This window comes from Chaetodon trifascialis, chromosome 16, assembly GCF_039877785.1.
Source record: "Chaetodon trifascialis isolate fChaTrf1 chromosome 16, fChaTrf1.hap1, whole genome shotgun sequence".
NCBI classification, from domain to species: Eukaryota; Metazoa; Chordata; class Actinopteri; order Chaetodontiformes; family Chaetodontidae; genus Chaetodon; species Chaetodon trifascialis.
This window is the reverse complement of record NC_092071.1, coordinates 24,869,698-24,891,237: the sequence shown is the minus strand read 5'-3', so window position 1 is coordinate 24,891,237 and position 21,540 is coordinate 24,869,698. Positions and strand designations below refer to the sequence as shown.

Sequence of the window (21,540 nt, the reverse complement as noted above, 5' to 3'; positions counted from 1 at the left end):
GTCTGAAAGGGCTTTGAGCAGAGTGGGCTGCATGTGAATGCAGCGGCACTTCATGAAGAGATTTGGCACGCTGCCTATTTGAGCATGACATGCAGTTCCCAGCAAAAACAGACAGACAGTAAAAATGATCTGTTGCTTGTCATACCAGCAACAGTACACCTTTCACATTTTCAATGTCTGTATCAGTAGAACATGTAACAGACATGAAAAAAATGGGTATGGGCAGTTTTTTTAATGTTTTTTTTATGCGTTCTTACTCTGAATGAGAGTAAACTAAAATCACAACACAATAATTATTAATGACTGACATTATCAAAGGCAGAATCAATGTAGAAAGACAGGATTGACAGTAGTGGTGCTGCAGCAGACCCTTAATAATTTACAGGACCAACCTACATATGAAAGTGATATGACACTTACCTCAGGTACAGGGTGTGGTAAGACACCAGTGTCTTTGCAGCTGCCACTGGGGGTGGTGGTTGGCGTGTTACTGGATGAGCTGGTACCGACTTGGATCTGTCCTGTGACAGGCTGCTGTCTTTCTGGACTTTTCCTGATTGGAGAAGTCAGGCTGATTGAGCTGGGGAGTGGGGCACACTTGTAACGAGGAGTGTCTGGTGGAGTGCAGTGTGTTTCAGGCTGGTAACCAAGTGGAGTAGTAGAGGACTTAGAACAGTCTGATAACTTGGTAGTCGTGCTGGTCAATTTGAGTGACTGCTGCTTGACTGTAGGACTGGAATTGGAAGGATAAGATGAGGCCGGGGTGACAGTCAAAACACTGCTGTTAGGTGGCGGGGAACTTCCTCTCCCTGCTCCCACATCTGAGGAAGTCTGGAAATGTGGGTTCTGGAAGTTAGAGGCCTCCTGTGGCTGAAGAGGGGACACCGGTGTCGAGGGCTCAGAAGACAATGACTGAGACTGAATGGAGACCTGCTGGGCAGTCTCGGCAAGGGCCAGGGCCAACATGCGGGCAGCATTTTTAGGAGGGGGAGGAGGAGGAGGAGGAGCAGTAGTGGGAGCTGTAGAGCTGAAGGACCGTGGGGAGAGGTCCTTTGAAGAGTCCGGAGATATGACTCCTAGCAGAGACACAAAAACACATGGGATCTATAGTTGAAGAATGAATAAGTAAGAGAGAAGACGGTGAAGAAAAGACATGACAGCTGGCAGGCTGGCTAAAAGGTGTTCACGATTAGTGTTGTTTTTGGTGGCCTGTTATAATTTTAGTCTTAGTCTAGTCTTTGTGTCAAGCTGTCACTTTAGTTTTATTAGTTTTAGTCACGTTCATACTCTTTTTAGTCTCGTCAAGTTTCAGTCGACTAAAAGTCGGAGCATTTTAGTCTTATTTTAGTCAGAATTATCCGTGACTATTTTTGTCTAGTTTTAGTCGACGAAAACTGATGACATTTCAGTCTAGTTTTAGTCACTGAAAATTGTATTTTATTCTCTTTTTAGTAATGCAACCTCATAGTATAGACAAAACCAAAATTTTCTTTTAGCCAAACCCATTTCACAATTCAAAGTTATCTTACATTATTGTTGCCTTATAGACTCAAGAATACATCCGTTCCAGACATGGAAGATACTCTGATTTTCATTATGGAATGCCTTGAGATGTCTCTTAAGATTCGTGGTGTTTTTTCCTGTGACTTTGTGGCCACATTTCTCCCCATCTTTTTCCACAACACATTCCATTTTCTTTTCCACTTCTACGTAAGTGTGTCCAAACGTTTCTTCTTTCTCTCCCAAAGATGAACCCCCGCTGGCCAGCCATCGGTCCTGTTCTCTGTGTCAGTTGTCTGTAGTTAATGCTAACCGACAGCAGCTTTATTTCGCAAACCACATTTAGTCTCATTTTTATTCGTTGACAATATTGCATTATATATTCAATTATAGTTATCGTCACATGACCAGCATTTATGTTGCCTCTCGTCTCGTCTTTGTCACGTGATAAGGGTTCGTTGACGCGATATTTAGTCATAATTTTCATTGACGAAAGCAACACTACTCACGACGTAGTGCTTAGGCATCATACTGTATATCTAAGGTGAAATCCATGCAAAGCTGGGAACCTAAACCTAGAAAAAAACATTAATATAATTAATTCCATGATTTAGCCCCTTATGTTTAATCTACATGGCGTAAACAAAACAATGACAAGTCAGAAACATGCCAAAAACTACACTTAGAATGGTCATTCTCTGCTCCCTACCCTGGTGCTCTTGGCTGGCGGCAGCTGGTGGCTGCTGTATGCTGTCCTCTCCCTTCAACTCTTGACGGTTCACACTGTCAAAGGTTGTCAGTTTTGAGTGCAGCTCCATTTGGAAAGCTTCACTTAGGGACAGCTCGACTGCCCTCAACAGCACACTGCCCATCAGGGGAGGAGAGTCCTTGGCTACTGAAGGAGGAGATAATGGTTGTGGAGACACAACCTGTCCAGCTGTATTCTTGTCAGAAGTCTCTGTAGAGAAAAGCTCTGAAGTGGCAAATGCTGTCAAACTAGTGGTCTTTCCACATTTAATAGGTGACACAGCCTGTGTGGGTTTATCAGTGTAAGGATAAGATGCGTTCAGTTTCTTGCTTTCCACCTTCTCTACAGCAGCACTGCTGATGTCTGTGGACAACAAGGCCTCCCCCCTCAAGCTGCCCATGAAGGTGGCAGAGATGAGGTCAGAGCCATTGGTCTTGCCACAGACGCTGCCAGGGCTCCTCTTTAGCATAGAGCCCTCTGCCCCACCTGGTGAGTCATCAAGTGGGAAGGCATAGGAGGTATCAGGGAGACTGCACTGGAAAGACATGGGGTCAAAGTCCAGGGAGGCCATGCCGATGTCTGGTGGACTGAGGTCCACATCTTCACCAGCTGAACGGGGAGGTGAGATGAGGGCAGGCACACAGATGGGTCCGTCGTCTCCGTCGCTGTCCTCTGTGGCATCCAGGTTGTCGTAGGAGTTGCAGTGCTGCCGGCTGTCCAACAGCTCACCATTAAAAGAAGCTGATAGGGCATCACTGCTGGAGCGCGGCCGCCGAGGACGGTACACCTTGGACTCTCCTGAACAAGGAAAAGAACATAATCAGAAACTATTTCCTTTTAAAGGCATCCTGCGCAGTGTAACACTAGGCTACGCAATGCTAAAATGAGCATCTGAAGTTTACTATGGGCAGCACTGACTGATCAAACTCGTTATGCTGAGTCAAAGTGAGCAGGTAGACACAAATGATTACCTTCAACATTGTGCAGGGAACTCAGTGATTCTTCACTTTTGGCTGATCTTAATGTTGCTGTGTCTCCTCTGCCTCCTGAAAAATAACAATTTAAAGCTAGCAACATTCAGCCATGTTTAGTCAAATAAACTCTTGTCAATGCACAATTGTAAGGTGATTGAAAAACTGTCTGTTTTCATTTCAGCTGTGGAGGAATGACTCACCAGCAAGAGCCATGGCCTTTAGTTCATTGGGCTCACTGGGGTTGCGGTGCAGCTTGCGCTTGGACATGGAGGAAGACTTGCCCAGGTTGAAAAAAGAACGCCAACTACCCACAGGAGACTTCTTGGACTTAATAGGAGGCCTCTTCCTGTGATTAAAATGGTGGTGGACAAGCAGGCAGGGAACAGTAAGTTTCCCTCATTCACACAGAAATCTCAAAGGCAGACCAGACCAAAGCAATCAGTCACATTAATCTGTTTTTAACTACTTTTGAAACTCTACATGAGTAAAATCAGATCATCTTCACTGCTAAGATATCTGCACAAGTCTCAGACTGGAGTCAAGCAGGGTCTGAAATGTAAGATACTGACCACCTGATGTAGGAGAAATATGACTCTGCCTGCAGTCTTACCAGCAACCAGCAGAGGGAGACATAATCCAGCATTAATTAAACCAACTGACTGGACATTAAAATACTGCATATGTTTTTTACAACATCTACAGTAGGTTTGCACTGTAAGATAGATGTGCATGTCTCTGTCCAAATTTAGATTTTCTAATAATTGTCTTAGGGAAGAAGATTTAACAAACCTCTCAGTTGGAAACTCGATGACAGTGTGGAACTTGCCCTGCAGGGCAGCTGGGCCTTCGCCCACCTCGATGTACTTGCTGTCATCAGTGACTGGAGAGTTGATCTGAGCCTGGGTCCTAGCCTGAGCCTCCTCAAGAGTCAGAAGTTTGGTGGAGGGTGATGACACCAGCAGGGATTTAGGCCGTGACAATGAATTATGACCTGGTGTTGTGGAACAGTGTTAATTGCTCAAGTAAAACCAGCAGCAATGGAATGAGACGTTGAGCAGGGGTCTTATCTAACTGATGGTTGTACCTACCTGCTCCCTCTCGGATTAGTGAACTAAGTTTAGCACTGAAGAGAACATCCACATGGTTGAGAATGAATTCCACCACCACTGACTGGATTCGGACTTCCATGAAGGCTGCTGTGCCACTGAAGCATGCTGACTCAATCTGTTTAGACCTGAGACAATCATGGACAAACAACAGTGAAAAGGGAACAATTTTATTTGATTTAATAGAGAGGTCCACTTTAAACAAGTATAAAATTTCAAGGAAGTGAATCACCAAGACTCCTTCTGAAATGGTTTTATTTGAAGTTACATAATTTCAGTAAAATTAGCTCTTTATCATTCAAAATCTGGGAAATCATTAAAGTAAGTAATATAAATGAAACCAACGTAAGCTCCACTACAAATATGTCACACTCGGAAGATCATTTGAATAATCTTGAGATCTACTTTATAGCAGGTTGGTGTCTTACCTCAGCAGGTTGGGCGCCCAGACGATGGCCAGGTTTTTACTGTGCATGTTGGTGATGTAGCTGAATGCTGCAAGGCGGGAAAGGTGCCTCATGAGGAACTCCAGGGTCCTGCAAATCAAATATTAATTTATTCAGATTTAATTGGCTTCCACTAGCGACAAGCAAACTACACACAGATGGCACAGCATCAGGGGCAGTTTTTTTTTGGGTTCAGTATCTTGCCCAAGGATACTTCGGCATGTGGACTGCCAAGGCCAGGGATCAAAGCACCGATCTCCTGATTGGTGGACGACTGCCCTACCTCCTGAGCCACAGCCACCCATGATAGAGGTACTTCTTCAGAACATCAATATTTCACTATGTCTCAAATCTGGGATGTCACTTAGAAATTAGCATTTGTTTGCTTTCAGAAATGACAGGCAATTCAATTCAATATCACCAGTGCAACAGTCTGATGGGAACTGTCAAATGATTCCATTCAATACAGTGTGGGATCACAAAAACCCTTGATTTGGACATGAACAGACATAAAACTGATCGTGAATGCACAGTGTGGCAAACATCTGTAATCTGGCAGTTATTGAGTCTGCCAACGGGGGGCAGTGTGGTTCTGCACTGGCCTGTAATGGGGTGGAGGAAGCTGTTGGATGACATCATGGATTTTGATGAGTCGTTCTTCGTCCGTTGCTGCTGATACAGCATCCTTCAGAGTGAAAACAACGGGAGAGATGTGGAGATAGTGAGAGGGAGATAAATAGTGGGATGTGTTAGTGTATCAACATAAAGGTCATTCACTTGTCATCCCAGGTTCATGCTGCTATATGGAGCACGCAGGGGACATCAGTCTGCAACAAATTCCCCCACCAGTTGCCATAACAACCAGCAAACATTTACTTTATCTTCAGGGACATCTCTGTTGTGCTTGGAGAAGGCTTTTATGCCAATTCACACAGAGAGCAGTTTGCTGCCTTTGTATTGACAGGGTGTGGCCAGTACAATACTATGATTTTAGGGGTGTCTGTGACTCATAACCATAACACAAATCTGAGAAATTCCTGCAACATAAATCTAAAGAATTTCCTTTCTTTTCTAAAGAGATCAAGCACAAATATAAAATCAGTACTTAAAGTCACACCCAGTGTCCTTTGAGGCATTAGTGATAACAGAAACTCAAAAGAACCTAAAAAGTCAAGTGCTAGAAAAGTTAGCAGATTGTATGTACAATTATATATTAGTAGGAGAAGTGGTTAGTCCTGCAAAAGCTTTACTCACAGAGAATTTCTCATAGAGCTGGTAGGTGAGCAGGGGGTTGGGCAGCTCTCTGAAGTAGAGCTTACACAGCGAGCCAACACAGTGGATGTCTTGGATGTAAACATCTTTAGTCAGGTCAGGGATCTGCTCCGAGTCAAACTCGTGCCTGATGAAAGAGAAAGAGGGTAAAAGCAGAGTCAGCAAACTGACTTCTTCTGAAGCAAAATGCAACCATGAATGACTACAGGAGTTGGGTGGATGGATATAAGATCTGAAAAAAGTCAAGCATAATTTCAGCTGGGTTGGAAGGTGACTGAAATGTGATGACACCACTTTTCAAAAAATCCTTTCCGAGTTGAGGTTCTTTGACTAAAACACCTATGTAAATGCAATTTATTTACATTAATTCATACTAAACTAGAAAATAAGTCATTATTATGAAATTGGTGTTCTTGCTTCCCTTAAGTCTAACAGAAGAATTAGGAATGTGGCCTACATTCCTCTAAGATCTACATTTAGTTTCACTGAACTGAGACTGTAATTAGGCTGCATTTACATCCACAGCCACAAAAATAACTACACAAATGAAATAAAATACACAAAGCATGCAAATACGTTAAGACTGAAATATAGTTTTCCTCATTAAAATCAATTCTTCTCTCAGGAACACTGCCCTTCACTGCCTTTGCTTTGAGAGATGCTTGTTTTATTAGAACAAAAAATATAGAAATACACTGTTACCTCTGCACAAAATTATATCGTTAGATAATTAGATAGTTATATAATTAGATTGTTATTCTAGAGAGGGCGGCATGGTGGCGCATGTCTTTGCATGTTGCCCTGCAATCGGCTGGTGACCGGTTCAGGGTGTACCCTGCCCCTTGCCCATTGAAGCTGGGATAGGCTCCAGCCCCCCGCAACCCCGAAAGGGATAGGCAGCATAGAAAATGGATGGATGGGTGTTATTCTAGAATCATGCAGAGCTGTCTTTTAGTCCTTGATAGTGTCTGCAGCTCTTCCCCTCAGGCAGCATACAGTACAGCCCCAACAAACTCGACCAATCAGAGACTGAGACCAATCAAATTCATCCAAACTAAGGCTAAAACTGAAACTAACATCAAGCAGCCACTACAAATGTAAATAAGTTTTTTACTACAGAACAATCAAATACTTGTTAAAATCAGACGCTGTTGCGCTGTGAGGGGAGTCAGGGGAGGCAAGAAATCTGATATCTGACCTCCTGTATGTATGCACGGATTTACAGTAACCTGGTTACTACAGTGCATGTAAACATGTTTTCCAATGACCCGCATAACCTAGTTTCTCTGAGTAACCTGCTCAGTTGGACTGAGCAGCCAGATCATGTTGATGTTCTAACAGTTAGTTCTACACAGCATCATTAGATATGGAATTACAGTACAAATGAAAAGCAGGCTTGCTAGCATGCACAAAACAGCAATGAAGGTAATAGGGATGCAAGAATATTAGCCCATACAGAACCTTTACCAGATAGCAGTCATTACACAAAAATCATTGCAGACTCTCAACATCGCCTCCTGTATCAATACAAACCTCTGCCATCAGGAAGAAGACTGTGAGCTAAACTGCAAACCCAACCACTTGAAGCTATCGTTTGTGCCAGCAACAATTAAGCTGCTGAACTCCAATGCTAAATTTCAGTGCTATACAGCAATATGCTCTAAATACATAAGGACCTTAGGACTTAAATACTTAGTTTGTTTTTTTTTTCTTTTAAGCCGTCATGTTCTTAATATCAAATTGACAGTCAAATGTCACTTTCATGCTTTAAGATAATGTTTTTATGTGAAGCAACTGTCTAACACTGTGTCATATTTTTTTGTTTTGTTTTTGTGATGCTTTTTTGTTATGTGAAGCAGTGGACTGTAGCACTGTGCCCCAGGCAAATTTCCCACTGGGACAAAATAACACTCTACTCTACTCCACTAAGTGCATTTACAGTCAGTACACTGTATGTGTCTTGAAAAGCGAACACCTGGATGATCATTTATTTGACACTGGTCACAAAGCTTAAGATTGTTGGGAGTGTACCCTCTAAATAGAGTGTATCAATAATTCTATGACCTCCTCTGTTTTCACATCTGGATTTTGGCAGCTGGGCAATCAGGGGGTACTGTTTCAAGAGAGTTTAATAACAAAATGAAACTCAAACTGTGAAAGTGGAAATTAAGAAGGCACAATCGGATCCTATCCTATACTGTATATCCACAGGAAACACAACATTGCCCTTACACATCTCACAGCATGGGATAACAAAAACAATAACATTTAACTTGCCCACAGCACATAATGTATGTTGCCTTCCATAAGCCACAACTCTTCTGACTGTCGGACTGCCAATGTACAACAGTCCTGGTATGAAAACTTTAAATGGTAAAAACTGTGAAGGTGGAATAACTGTTGCATGGCACGTCATCATGTTTTTTGTTTTCTTTTCCAGATGCAATAGTCCTACATGGATTTCATCAGCCTTTAGATGAGGGATATTGTGGAATCAGATTTGTGAGTTCCTCCTACGGCAAAGGACATTTCTGGAAGTCTGCACAAAGTGGAGATCCTGATAAATAGGCAGTTTGTGTGTCCTACCGCAATTTCTGGATATTTGAGGCAATTCCAGAGAGGCGGTAGATACCATCCACCACACCGTGCTTCTCAATGAACTCAGTGCAGCTCTTGAGGACCTGGGGCACTGTGAAGAGAAAAACAGCATGTCATCACATATCACTCAATATTCGTCCAATCTTCACTACACTACAAGGTCAAGAATACAATGACTTTCCTTTTGATGTGTGAATACAGAGTGTGAATAACTAATTTTTAGTGCTGAGGTTGGAAACACCTGAACCTTGTAGAGTAGAAACAAACATAATTCCTGAAGAGCTTATCCTGAAAATACTTAATTTCTTTATTTGGTGCTGTTGGTTGTCCTTAAACTGATTTTTGTTGATGCAGTTTTCTGGATGAAGCAAACAGCTAGCTAACATGTTGCTGTCTGCGAGTGAGGCGGCCAATCACGTACACTCAGCTTCAAAGCATGATATAAGTGACTGTGTGTTAGAGGTGGACAGACAGAAAAAGAAAAACCTCAGAAAAACACAGTTTCTTCATTCTCCTTCAGCAACAATGAATCATACAGACATATTATTTATCTGTGTGTGTGTGTGTGTGTGTATGGGAGCAAAGGATGGTGTGTACTCGTATGAGGAGGCTCCCAGGCCGCCCACCACTCACACATCATTCAGAGGATGACAGAGTGTGGGACACTCGCTGAAGCAGCTGTTCAGACGAATTCCACACATAGCAAAAGAGAAAACAAGGCGAGATTTGAGGAAGCTAGTTGACATTCTGCAGCAGAGGAGAGGACAGTGAGGGTGGATAAATCCTTCATGTAGGAAGATTTGGTTCTGAGGTCTTCTTATCACAAAGATACAGAAGTCAGTGTTTGACGGAACAAGAATTCATCCACTTCAAAATCACCAATTGTTTTTGTCACATGTGATAAAAGCTACATGCCAATATCTGGTCCAACAAGGGCAAAAAAGTGGTTGTGTCTATTTAATTAATGGTATTTCAGAGTTTGGCATTTCCTGGAAAACAATAAAAAAAAATATTGATGACTCATCCTGCACACTGGGGTGTACATTAATCTTACGCTTTGTGAAACATTTTCTGAATCTTTATGATGCTGCCATGGATGTATAAAGAGAAGAGGTGTGGCCAAAAAACACCAAAACTTTACACATTTCTTCACTGATCTGGGTGAAACTGGATCATATTTTATGGAGAAAATATTTTCTGGTTTTCCCTCCAATGTCCTCAGGCTACTCAGGCACTAACTACTGGTAAGTGACAGTTAGCAAAAACATTAATAACATTGTTAAAACAAAAACATTCAAAGTAACAGCTTTCAACTGATGCTAGTGGTGATTCTCTTCTCTTTAACAACACTTTTCAAACTTCGGACTGCCAGTGCAGTAAGAGGTCAAAACCTTTTGCCACTAACTGGAGATGAATCTGGACTGGAGTGCTGCTGCCATTGCCCTGATGGCAGAGTGGAAATAAATGCATTTACACTGACAGTGAAAGCAGAGATATTAGGCCTAATGACGGGCTAATGTACTGTAGACCTCCACAGTTTAGATATGATGGTGTTGTCTAGAGAAGCTAGAGTAATAAAACCCAATAGGAATTACTGCTAACTTTTGATTTCAATCCTCAATCTCCATTTGTTGTGTGGTGAAAGGTCAAATTTCAGCCAGAAAGTGTAGTACCAAGCCAGCAAGAAATTTGTTGGGTGGCAGCTCACCATCGGTCTCATGTACACACATCCCTTGGTCTTGAGCAGTCCAGCAAAATATCAGTGCTCTCCTTAGAAACTCTGAATCATAATTATTAACTGGGTTTGTCTCGATCCACAGGGTCATTGTTAAATTTCCTTTCTTACACAAGCAGTCAGGACACATTGACCATTCAACCCAACAAAGTGTGACAGAGGGGCTTAGCTCTCCATTCCCAGGTAAGGCAGGATTTACAGCGGTCAAGGATTGATTCTTTCACCTATGAGCATGTGACTGTGATGCAGAGCACCCAACATCTGTGATAAGATGGTTGTTAAATGAACAACACTTGCTACAGTGTGATCACTGTAGGCTAATATGCTGGTAAAATGAGAACCATTCATGTCTAGACACAGAATATGATCCATTAACATGAATAAATGGGTTTTGAAGTTGATGTCAACATTAACTGAAATGAAGTTACTGATCAAGCTTCAACAGCAGAGTAGCATCATTACACTGGATGGAGCTGATGTTACAGTGTAATCAGGACACCATTAACCTCCCACTCTATCACTGAGACATCACATCAGCTCACTTGCCAGACTTAATGCTGCTGAGGGCTTGGAAAATCAATGTGGTAACAGCAGATAAATGTAGGTACAGACTTGAGCCCAGCAAGTGTCTTAATTACAAATGGAAAGGGTGGACAGAGCAGGTGTTTATATGTAGTGTTTACATGTAGTGTACATCTACTGTGTGCTGGGTGCTTGTTTTCAGAAGATACATATGACTTTCATGTAAAAATCATTAGCTCATAAATTGGAATGGACAAAGCAGCAGGTATGTTTGAGGTGATAAAAGTTTCCACAATTAACACTGAGCTCTGGCAGTCACGTATGTATGTTATAATCACGTTTCATAATTTGAGCTTAATGGATCGTGATGGCAAAGGATCTGATCGACAATTGTGTGCTGTACTTCGAAATACCGTAATTCTCAGATTAAAGTAAAATAACAGATCGGGGAAGTATTTCTTGTTCTGGAGTAGCCACCTTGAGACTTGTCACTACTATGAGGTTGCCAGCCAACCAGCAGAGAACTCTGCACCCTGTGCCTGTGCATAACGCTCTATGAAACAAGAAGTTGTTGTTTTTACACAGTGATTTTTGTGTAGTTTAAACAAATTATGTTTAACTTGTTAAACACTGGACAGAGCCAGGCTAGCCGTTTCCCCCTGATTGCAGTCTTTATGCTAAGTTAAGTTTATCAACTGCTGGCCGCAGCTTCATATTTCAATCAATCAATCAATCAATCAATCAATCAATCAATCAAACTTTCTTTATATAGCACTTTTCAAACATATTAAAATGCAACACAAAGTGCTTTACAACAGTTTAAAGCAATATAAATGAAAACAGAACAGAGAAAACCCATCCCTCCCACCCTCCGTATGTACGAACACACACCCTCAACTACATGCATACACACACACAAAAAAACAAACAGACACAGCCACACACACACACACACACACACACACACACACACACACACACACACACACACACACACACACACACACACTCTGACCACAGACAGTAGCGAGAGTAGTGAGACATGGCAAGGCACTGAGAATCGAGGAAAACGCCACCTTTGGGGCCGTCCACACTGAGAGGAGTCGTCACAGACAATGAGCACAGGGGGCACCGGAACCTGGGCCCCCCCGACCCTGACAGACAGGCGGACCCCCACACCAAGGTGGGGAGCCCCCCGACCAGCTGGGCTGAAGGGACCTGAGGACAGCACCCCCAGCAGCAGACCAGACACAGCTCTCAGTGTGGAGGGCCCCCCTGAGGAAACACTGGAATTAAAAAAAGCATAAACGAGAGTAAAAGGCATCATATAAGATGAGTAAAGTAAATTAAACAGTTAAAAGAAATGAAATGCATAAGATAATAAGTAGATAAAATACGATGAAAATATACAAAATATAAAACAGCAAAATGAAAGGCATCAACATAAGATAAAACCTGATATGAACATAAGAAGAATTAAAAAGTCAGTTAAAAGCCTGATTAAAAAGGTGTGTCTTTAACCTTCTTTTAAAAATATCAACAGTCTCTGCAGTCCTGTGGCTCTCCGACAGGCTGTTCCACAGGTGTGGGGTATAGTGGCTAAATGCCACCTCACCGTGGGTTTTTGTTCTGGCTTTTGGAATGGATAAAAGGCCAGTGCCGGAGGACCTCAGGGTCCGTGAGGGTTGATACGGTAAAAGCAGGTCAGATAAGTGAAAGGGCGCAAGACCATTAAGACATTTAAAAACAATTAAAAGAACCTTAAAATCGATCCTGAAGTCAACAGGGAGCCAATGCAGCGACTAAAACTGGTGTAATGTGGGCCCATCCTCTGGTCTTCGTCAGCTCGCGTGCGGCTGAGTTTTGCAGTAATTGGAGGTTTGCAATACTCTTTTTGGGAAGACCAGAGAGCAGGGCATTACAGTAATCTAAACGACAGGAAATGAAAGCATGCATTAGCACCTCTGTGCTGGCCTGAGAGAGAAACGGACAGACCCTGGCTATGTTCTTAAGATGACAAAAGCCTATTTTTGTTAGATTTTTGATACATGGGACAAAAGTCAGCTCAGTGTCAAAAATCACGCCCAGGTTTTTTACAGATTGTGTTGGTTTAAAACCTTGTAGTTTTGGTAAAAGTTTCTTAGTCTGGCCTTCAGGACCTATAACTAAAACCTCTGTTTTGTCCTGGTTGAGCTGTAGGAAATTCCCTGCCATCCATGAATTGATGTCTAAAATGCAGTTAAACAGGGTATCTATTACTATTGGCCCTGTGTCATCAGGAGACACGGCAATGCACAGCTGTGTATCATCAGTGTAGCTATGGAAACTGATGCCGTGTCTTCTGATGACATCCCCTAGAGGAAGCATGTAAAGATTAAAAAGAATTGGACTTAAAATTGAGCCTTTGGGAACCCCACACTTAATTTCATGGGTTTCTGAGGAACAAGTATCCATACTTACATAAAAACATCGGTCTGTGAGATAAGAGTGGAACCAGTTAAAAACAGTACCAGAGAGGCCAACCAGTTGTCTGAGTCTATTTAATAAAATATGATGGTGTACTGTATAAAAGGCGGCGCTTAGATCCAGTCGAACCAAGACTGTGTGTTTCTTGTTATCCAAGTTCCACCTGATGTTGTTTAAAATCTTTAAAAATGCTGTCTCAGTACTGTGGTTCATCCTAATGCCAGACTGATGTCTCTCAAAGATGTTGTTTTTGTTTAAAAAGTCATTGACTTGGTAAAAAAAACAGTTTTTCTAAAATTTTACTTAAAAAGGGTAAGTTGGATACAGGTCAGTAGTTATTAAAAACGTTGGAGTCTAAAGTGCTTTTCTTCAGAAGGGGCTTCACCACAGCTGTTTAAAGATGGTAGGGAAGACACCCGTCTGAAGAAAGCAATTCATAATGTTTAAAAACTGGTTCTCAAAGAATCCATAAAATGGATCTAAAAGGCACGTAGTTGGGTTTACTTGTGAGAAAACTTGACCAAGCGTCCTTGCATCAACCAGGGCAAAACTCTCCAGTGTTACCTGAGGCAAGGACAACAATTCTGGTGTGTTAACAGATAAAACTTGTTGGGATAAAAGGCTGGATCTGATGTCCTTGATTTTGGTTCTGAAGTGGTCTGCAAAATTCCCACAAAGAGTGTCTGATGGCATGTTAAAAACTTTATTAAAATTTGTGCTAGTTAAAATATCAAAGATGGAGAAGTGGAACCGGTGGTTGTTTTTGTGGTCTGTAATGAGCTGTGAGAAATGAGAAATTCTTGCCTGTTTAACTGCGTTATTGTAGGTTTTGAGTTGGTGCCGTAAAGTCTCGGGGTGACTGTTAGTTCAGATTGCCTCCATCTCCTCTTGGCAGTCCTGCAATGTCTTTTCAGTTTATGTATTTCATTGTTGTTTCTCCACGGGGGTGTAAGTTTTCTTTTGACTGATTTGGTTAAAAGTGGAGCTACTGAGTCAAGAGTGGATTTCAGTTTGCTGTTAAAATGATCAATGATAAAATCACAGGGGTGCAGGTCCACTGTAAAATCTCAATAAAATGTGCAGCCACTTCAGCAGTTAGGTAGCGTCCCCTCACTGTTCTCACCGGGGTCTCCTGCTGGTTAAAACTGGTGATAAAGAACACACGGTAGTGGTCAGACACAGCCAGGTTGATAACAGAGGACACACCAACGGACAGGCCATGGGTTATGACCAGGTCGAGGGTGAGTCCTCTGTTGTGAGTTGGCTGCATGACGTGCTGCTTAAAATCAGGACAATTTAAAAGATTTCAAAATTCTCTGGATATTGGATCCAAGGTGTCATCAACATCCATCCATCCATCTTCTATGCCGCTTATCCCTTTCGGGGTCACGGGGGGGCTGGAGCCTATCCCAGCTGTCAATGGGCGAGAGGCGGGGTACACCCTGGACCGGTCGCCAGTCGATCACAGGGCAACATATAAACACACAGACAGACAGTCACCAATTAACCTAATGAGCATGTTTTTGGTCTGTGGGAGGAAGCCAGAGTGCCCGGAGAGAACCCACACATGCACGGGAAGAACATGCAAACTTCACACAGAAAGGCGCGACCTGGGAATCGAACCGGCGACCTTCTTGCTGTGAGGCACGCCACCATGCACTGTAAAATTAACAGTTATTAAAATCCAGTTAGAAGAGGTGTGAATGATTGATAAAAGATCTGAAAATTTACTGATAAAAGAGCTAGAGTGATGGGGTGGTCTTTATACAGTAATGCAGAGAATTGGAGGGCTGCTAAAAACAAAGGCTCAAATGATGTGAAACTGTTATAAGACACTCCAATAGAAGTCAGTGCGACTGACGCAGTTCTGCCTCCTTTTCTACCCCCTCTAGTAGAAAATAAAAAATTTAAATTTGGTGGGAAAACCTTGGTGAGAACAACAGGTGCATCAGTGCCAAGCCATGTCTCTGTTAAAAGAAGACAGTCTAACTTCTAGTCTAGAATCATATCATTCATTAAAAGAGTCTGGTTTAAAAGAGAGCGCACGTTCAGCACTGCCATGTTATTTGTTCGTGCTGAACGTGCGTTCATCGTAGTGAATCGGATGAATGACTCTGTGTGTGTGTGTGTGTGTGTGTGTGTGTGTGTGTGTGTGTGTGTGGTCTAAAAACATTCCTGGGTTTGTGCGATCTGATGATGGTTGCAATGGTGTGGACGGTGCTGTCCGATACTTCTGTGGGCAGAGGGTGGGTGTGAGGGGTGTGTGTATGACGTGCACGTAGTCAATCACGTGGGTGTGACTGCACCGCGGACAGATCAGCTGGTGCAGGTTTAGGGAGATTGGCATGCTGCACACCATATGCACAGGCATCTGCTGTGTTCAAGTGGAGTCTGTCTGGCCTAAAGAGATGCCGTCTCTCCCAAAAGAAGTCAAAGTTATCGATGAAGCCGACATGGTGAGAGTTACAGGCAGAGGAGAGCCAGGTGTTGAGGCTGTGCAGCCTGCTAAAGCTGCCTATCTCTCTGCCACAGGTGGGGGTAGGGCTGGTGATAAAAACACTCACCTGGGACTTTGACAGGGTGTTGAAAAGGTGGGCGAAGTCCCGCTTTAAAAGTTCAGACTGCTGCCTGGTGATGTCGTTTACTCCTGCATGGATAATAATCCTTTTTGCCTGTGGATGCGAGCTCAGGATGTCCGGGATTTTCCCCGTTATGTTCAGAACGGTGGCGCAGGGGAAGGACAGGGTGAATGCCCCCCTTATGTGGGCGTGCCTCACAATGGAGTCCCCAATGACGAGGGTTATGGGAGCGTCCGCTCGATCTTCAGGTGGGTAAGCCAGCTCAGCCACCCCACCACCCACACCAGGACTGCGGGTGTGACCCCTCGCCTGGTGGGGAGAACATGAGGAGTGCCAGCACACCGCATCCTTAACCAGCTGCCTGCACTGGGATGAGGATGAGGAGCGGGACGGTGGAGGCGGACGGCCCCCTGTTGGACACCCACCTGATGCAGGCCACCCTCCTGCTAGAGGGCAGCTAGCCGTGAGTGGAGGGAAGGCTGTGGTATCTGTCAACGGGGGCATGATGTCAGAGGCTGCAGAAACATGCGCAGTTTCCTGGTGCTGGTCCTGGGCCGCCGGCTTCTCGCTCACGGATAAAGCCGCATACTTATTGGAGAGCGGCAGGCTTGGGAGAGAAGGAGCCCCACCATTGGGTCCCGCTCAGAGCCCTCTCCCGCCTTCGGACGACCACTTCGGCCCAGGAGGTTGCCTTGCTTGGAGTAGAGCAGACGGGTCGATGACAGGAGGAGGACAGGTCCCAGAAAAGGTGTGCCCGAGTGCAGAGGTGGTGTTTTGTGGTGCGGACTCACCAGTCTGTGAGGACTGTGAGGACTCAGGTTTCGCCTCCCGACAGGAGGGTGGTCAGCAGGGAATTCTTCCTCTGCAGCTCATCCAACATTCGTTTATTGTCCTTGAGAAGGTCAGCGATCTTTTTGTATGCCCTTTTTAGCAGTTGTTCCACCTCTCCAGGTGAGTCGGCAGCGGCCAGTGTGGGCATGGCGGGTCGCAGAAGGACAAATTTGTATACCAGAAAAAGTTCTCTTGTCCGGCCTAACACTAAAAACTGTTTAAGTGCCCAAGACTTTCCGTTAACAAACAAAACAAATAATCACATTTCTCAAAATGTCAAATTATTCACTAGACTAGAAATGAAAAAGCTGCAGGGATTGTTGAGCATCATTCATGGCAAAGTGGAATGACTGGAAGTGGCAAATGACTGAAAACAGTACTTCTGTTAAAGTAGGGTGAGTCATGTGGAATGACAGGACTGCAATAAGTGCTTGAAAACATAGAGGAAGTATTGAGATTGCATCAACCAGAGAGCAGGTGAAATTCAGTATCAAAGCCTGTCTCTAATATAAAGGCCTGGATCCAGGATGTACTACTGCTCTCAGGTGTGTCTGAACGTTTCTCACCATCATGTCCTGAGTTGAGGAGATGTTCTCCCAGGTCGCAGCCAAACACCCTCTCCCGAAGGATGCCTCTCTGCTTCAGCTTCTGCTTGGTTGGCCTGGACTTCATGAAGGAGCGCAAGAAGGTGATCAGTTTCCCGTGTTTCTTAGACACTGAGGAAGGAGGGAGGCAAGGAAGGATACATCTTAGATCTCTTATACAACTGTTTACTACTCTACAGTATGTGTGGGCTTGACACTGGATCAGCTCTCACACAAGGTCTAAGTGTGCAGAGTGAAACCCCATACAAGCTGCTCAGGGTTGTCCCATTGTGCATTTCAGCTTAATTCTAATGCAAACCCTTCTCATATGCATGCGTAGTTTCCTTGAGGTGAAAGCTTAGTTCTTAAATACCACCTCCCTGGGAAATTACAAAGGAATCCTCCACATCCAACACCAGTACCCTCTGCTCCCCTTCAAAACAAGGAAAAAAAGGTGCAGACCTCCCCGAAAACCCAAACCGCATTAATCAGATACTACGACTGGGAATGAGTCGTAAGCTTCTTAAACTACACATCAGTTGTTTTCTCTGCTTTAGAGAGAGGTGGAAAGACTACCAAGTGAATCAAATAATCTGCAGGGGAAACAATGGAGCTGGCCTTGACTCCAGACATTTGTTCAAAAAATCTTCACTGAAAATCACACATTGCCAGCCACTGGTGAGACAGTAGCAGAGTGTTTTTCCACTTCTGGGTCAGTTACTTGACTTGGCTATGGAGATGAAATGAACTTGTTTAATGAAATTTTCCTTTACCCGAGGATTTCTTTTAGATTAAGTCATCAGTCTTAAAACAGATGCAAAATCTGAAAAATTAATAGACTCAATAGAAAACTGTCATGCTAAAACAGTTTAAATCCTAAATTTTCCACTGACTGACCAAATCAGCACAAAAGTGGATCTAAAATGCCATTTCTCAAACGTATGTGCACTCATGCCAGTCAGTCACAACGGTTGACTGCAGGCTTAAAAACAAACCATTTAATTATCTTAACACTGTTACTGGGCTGAAAATTAAACTATATTCTAGTACAAACCTCTCTCTTTGAAGAAGAGGATCTTACTAATCCTGACATTTACAAGAGCTTCTGAGATGAAGCCCTTCAAAACTCTTGAAGCAGCATCATTTGCCCTTTCCTCTCCATCTTTCATACCTTCACCGCTCTAGAAAGCTCTCCATCTAGGTCAAAGACAAGAGTGACAGACAATGTCTTCCAGTCCACTCTCGTCTTTTTTGTCTCGCTGTTCTCTTGCTGGTGTCAGTGGTTCACCCTCAGCTCCTGTCAATGCTTCAAGAAAAACATTCTCCTCTTGGATCTCATGTTTTAAAGTCTCTCTTTGATCCTCTGTGGACACTTGTATTGTGTTGCCCTTCACACTGACTTCCTACTGACTCTTCCTAGAATTATTCTTTAACTCTGCAGTCTTCCACAGCACAACCATTCTTTCTGAATCCTGGACACCAATAAAAGACCATGCAGCACCCAGCAGCCACATGTTCCATGCTCCTGAAATCTGAAACATTTAAAGTGACAGTGTACCAGAGGCCTGTACCATAAAGCTGGATTACGGCTTAGCGAGATAACTTCAGGCTTAACCCTGGCTTTTCGGTACCATAAAGGTGGCTTACTTTCTATCGGGCTACGTTGCCGTGGTAACCTATGCTGAACACCTAACCTGCTCCGGAGCAGGATAAGTTCAGGATAAGAGCTCAGCAGGTATAAAAGCCCCACCTACTGACCAATCAGTTCTCTTGGAAAATGGCCTGTCCGTTTGATGAGAACCCGGTGGATCTTGGTGCACAGCTTGTGCGAAGAGCACTCAGGCGCGAGAGAATATTTAGAGATCGCTGTAATCCGTTCGAATTGTCTGAACAATCACTGTACGAAAGGTACAGGTTTTCGGGAGAGGGGTTACAATACATCTGTCAGCTGCTGGAGCCTTCCATCAGTAATGTAACGCACCGCAACCACACGCTGACAGTCCCGCAGACAGTGTGCATTGCACTGAGGTTTTTTGCAACAGGTAATATATTTCTTAGTGATGTTTGTAATTATTATGATGTCTTTAAATCCCTCATTGGATGGGTTACAAGCAAGCCACAGATAAAATGCCATTAATCAATTATTTGTTTAAGTAAATCATGGACTGACTGATTCATTCATTCATTCATAGGTACTTTTATGTGATGCCGAAAACCTCGGGAAAAACACAGTATGTAGAGCTATTCATAAAGTCGCGGGGGCCCTGACTGAGCTTGTCGATGCATTCATGGTGTTTCCCGGCCACCTGCCCACGCAATGCATCAAAGAGGGCTTTTATGACATCGCAGGTAAGCAAGGTTGATGTGTAATTTGCATAATGTAGACTAAGCCCTGGGATGTTTGCCGTTGTATATTGTATTGTATACAGCCTCCAACATGTAGGCCTACATATACATATGCTACATGTATAAGATATAGTAAGCGTACTGACCACTTTGAAGTATATTTTTATACTTATGTTTGATTTGCTCCCATGTTCTCTTTGCTCCACTCGGGTTGCATCTGAAATAATAAGGCTATAATCACATGCCATAATGAAAAATTTCATACACACATACATTTATGGAACACACAAATGTTACTGCAGTCAGATATGCAAGTGCAGTCATAGTGGGGAAGTAATATTATAATGGCACTAACTTACGCATTGACACAGTCGGCGATTTTTTGCCAGCAATCCTTGCGCCGTTTGGCAGCTGCAACTGTGTTGCTTTTTGCCTGGATTATTGATTTGTATTCCTCATATTTATTTATTATTATTGTTTGCTCCTCCGTAGTGAAATATGCGGCTCGGGCTGATTTTTCCATGTTTGCGATTGGTCGCATGCAGCAAACTCCGCCCTTTTTATGTGAGCACACTCAGATCTAGATTGGACAAGCCTGAATTGAATTAGTGAGTTGATAGCCGGCTTTATGGCACCGAAAATCCGGAGGGCGGATGTCTCGTTAAGTGAAGCCCGATAAGTAAGAGGAAGCCCGGCTAGGTTAATCATGCTTTATGGTACAGGCCTCTGGTCTCACCAAGGGAAGAAAACAATCTTGAAAACAGAGTGATCAAACCAACATCTCCTGTCTGAGCTGTTCTGGGCTGAAGTGGAAAAACTGCTGTTACATCAGTTTTCTCATGGGTATTCCAGGACGCATTCCTTTAACTGATTATAAACACAGTCACGATTACCAGCCTCCCACTTCTCTCATGTTCACAGCTTTGACAGCTTACGTATTTTATCTACACCTGACTTCAGACCCACACAAATGAACAGGTTGCAATTTAAAGAAGACAGCATTTAAAATTCAATCAAATAAAAAAGCCACAGTTCTGTTTGCTGTGCCACGCTGAGCTCTACTTCAATTGCAATACAACTGAAAGTAGGCCAGTGCTAACCAAACTATCTCCAGACGGCAAAACAAGCTGAGTAAAAGAAAGTTAAGGCTGAATTGTGTGTTTGGAAGATAACAAGAATACAATAAAAGTGTTGAGGCAGCGTCTTTACTCAGCTATCTTGACAATGATTTGTTAGAAGTGATGATACTATGATTCATTTATAGTCACAAACATCATCATAACGCACACATGTACTGCTATGAATATAATTATTCAAAGAATCATGCAAAAACATCTGCTGAGTGAGACTTGGCCCTCTTGCCCAGAGGCCATTAGGTAAAAATTAAAGAGCGTTTGCCTGTTTTGCATGCTAAATGTACACTGTGGAGGTAAATTGCATGCAACAGACTTAATTGACAGTCGATTGAGTGCATTTTGAATGCAAACATCAAGACCAGAGAAAAACTAATGAGCTGAGAGGAGTGGAAAGCTACTTTGTAACTGAATGAATTTATCATTTTCTCATTGTGTTGGCAGAATACTAATAAAAAGATATGCACAAAATCTCTCAGAGTACTGTGGGCAGACAAGTACATTCAGTGACACCAAAGAGTCAGTTGTCGAGTTGTATTGTGGGAAATGTTTTGAACACCTGCCCTTAACAAGGAGGAGGAACAAAAGGGATAATAAAAAAAGATAACGCTGGCTCTGCTACATCAGTTTCTTTGCAAACTGTTGATCATGAGTCCAACAATGGGGTGCAATGTATACCTGTGGAGCAATCTTTTAAGTG

The 21,540-nt window shown here is 43.2% G+C and overlaps 1 protein-coding gene across 1 annotated transcript in view; it reads right to left on the bottom strand.

Moving 5' to 3' along the window:
- arhgap32b (Rho GTPase activating protein 32b) overlaps positions 1-21,540 on the bottom strand; it is a 150,112-nt gene that overhangs the window by 7,217 nt on the left and 121,355 nt on the right. The window contains exons 14-24 of the mRNA XM_070982456.1: positions 17,344-17,493; positions 8,633-8,735; positions 6,029-6,173; positions 5,377-5,459; positions 4,757-4,864; positions 4,311-4,456; positions 4,012-4,213; positions 3,423-3,568; positions 3,220-3,294; positions 2,210-3,046; positions 421-1,076 (exon numbers count right to left, since the gene is read on the bottom strand). Of these exons, the coding sequence (XP_070838557.1) occupies positions 421-1,076; positions 2,210-3,046; positions 3,220-3,294; positions 3,423-3,568; positions 4,012-4,213; positions 4,311-4,456; positions 4,757-4,864; positions 5,377-5,459; positions 6,029-6,173; positions 8,633-8,735; positions 17,344-17,493 (2,651 nt within the window). The remainder of the gene's footprint in view (positions 1-420; positions 1,077-2,209; positions 3,047-3,219; positions 3,295-3,422; positions 3,569-4,011; positions 4,214-4,310; positions 4,457-4,756; positions 4,865-5,376; positions 5,460-6,028; positions 6,174-8,632; positions 8,736-17,343; positions 17,494-21,540) is intronic.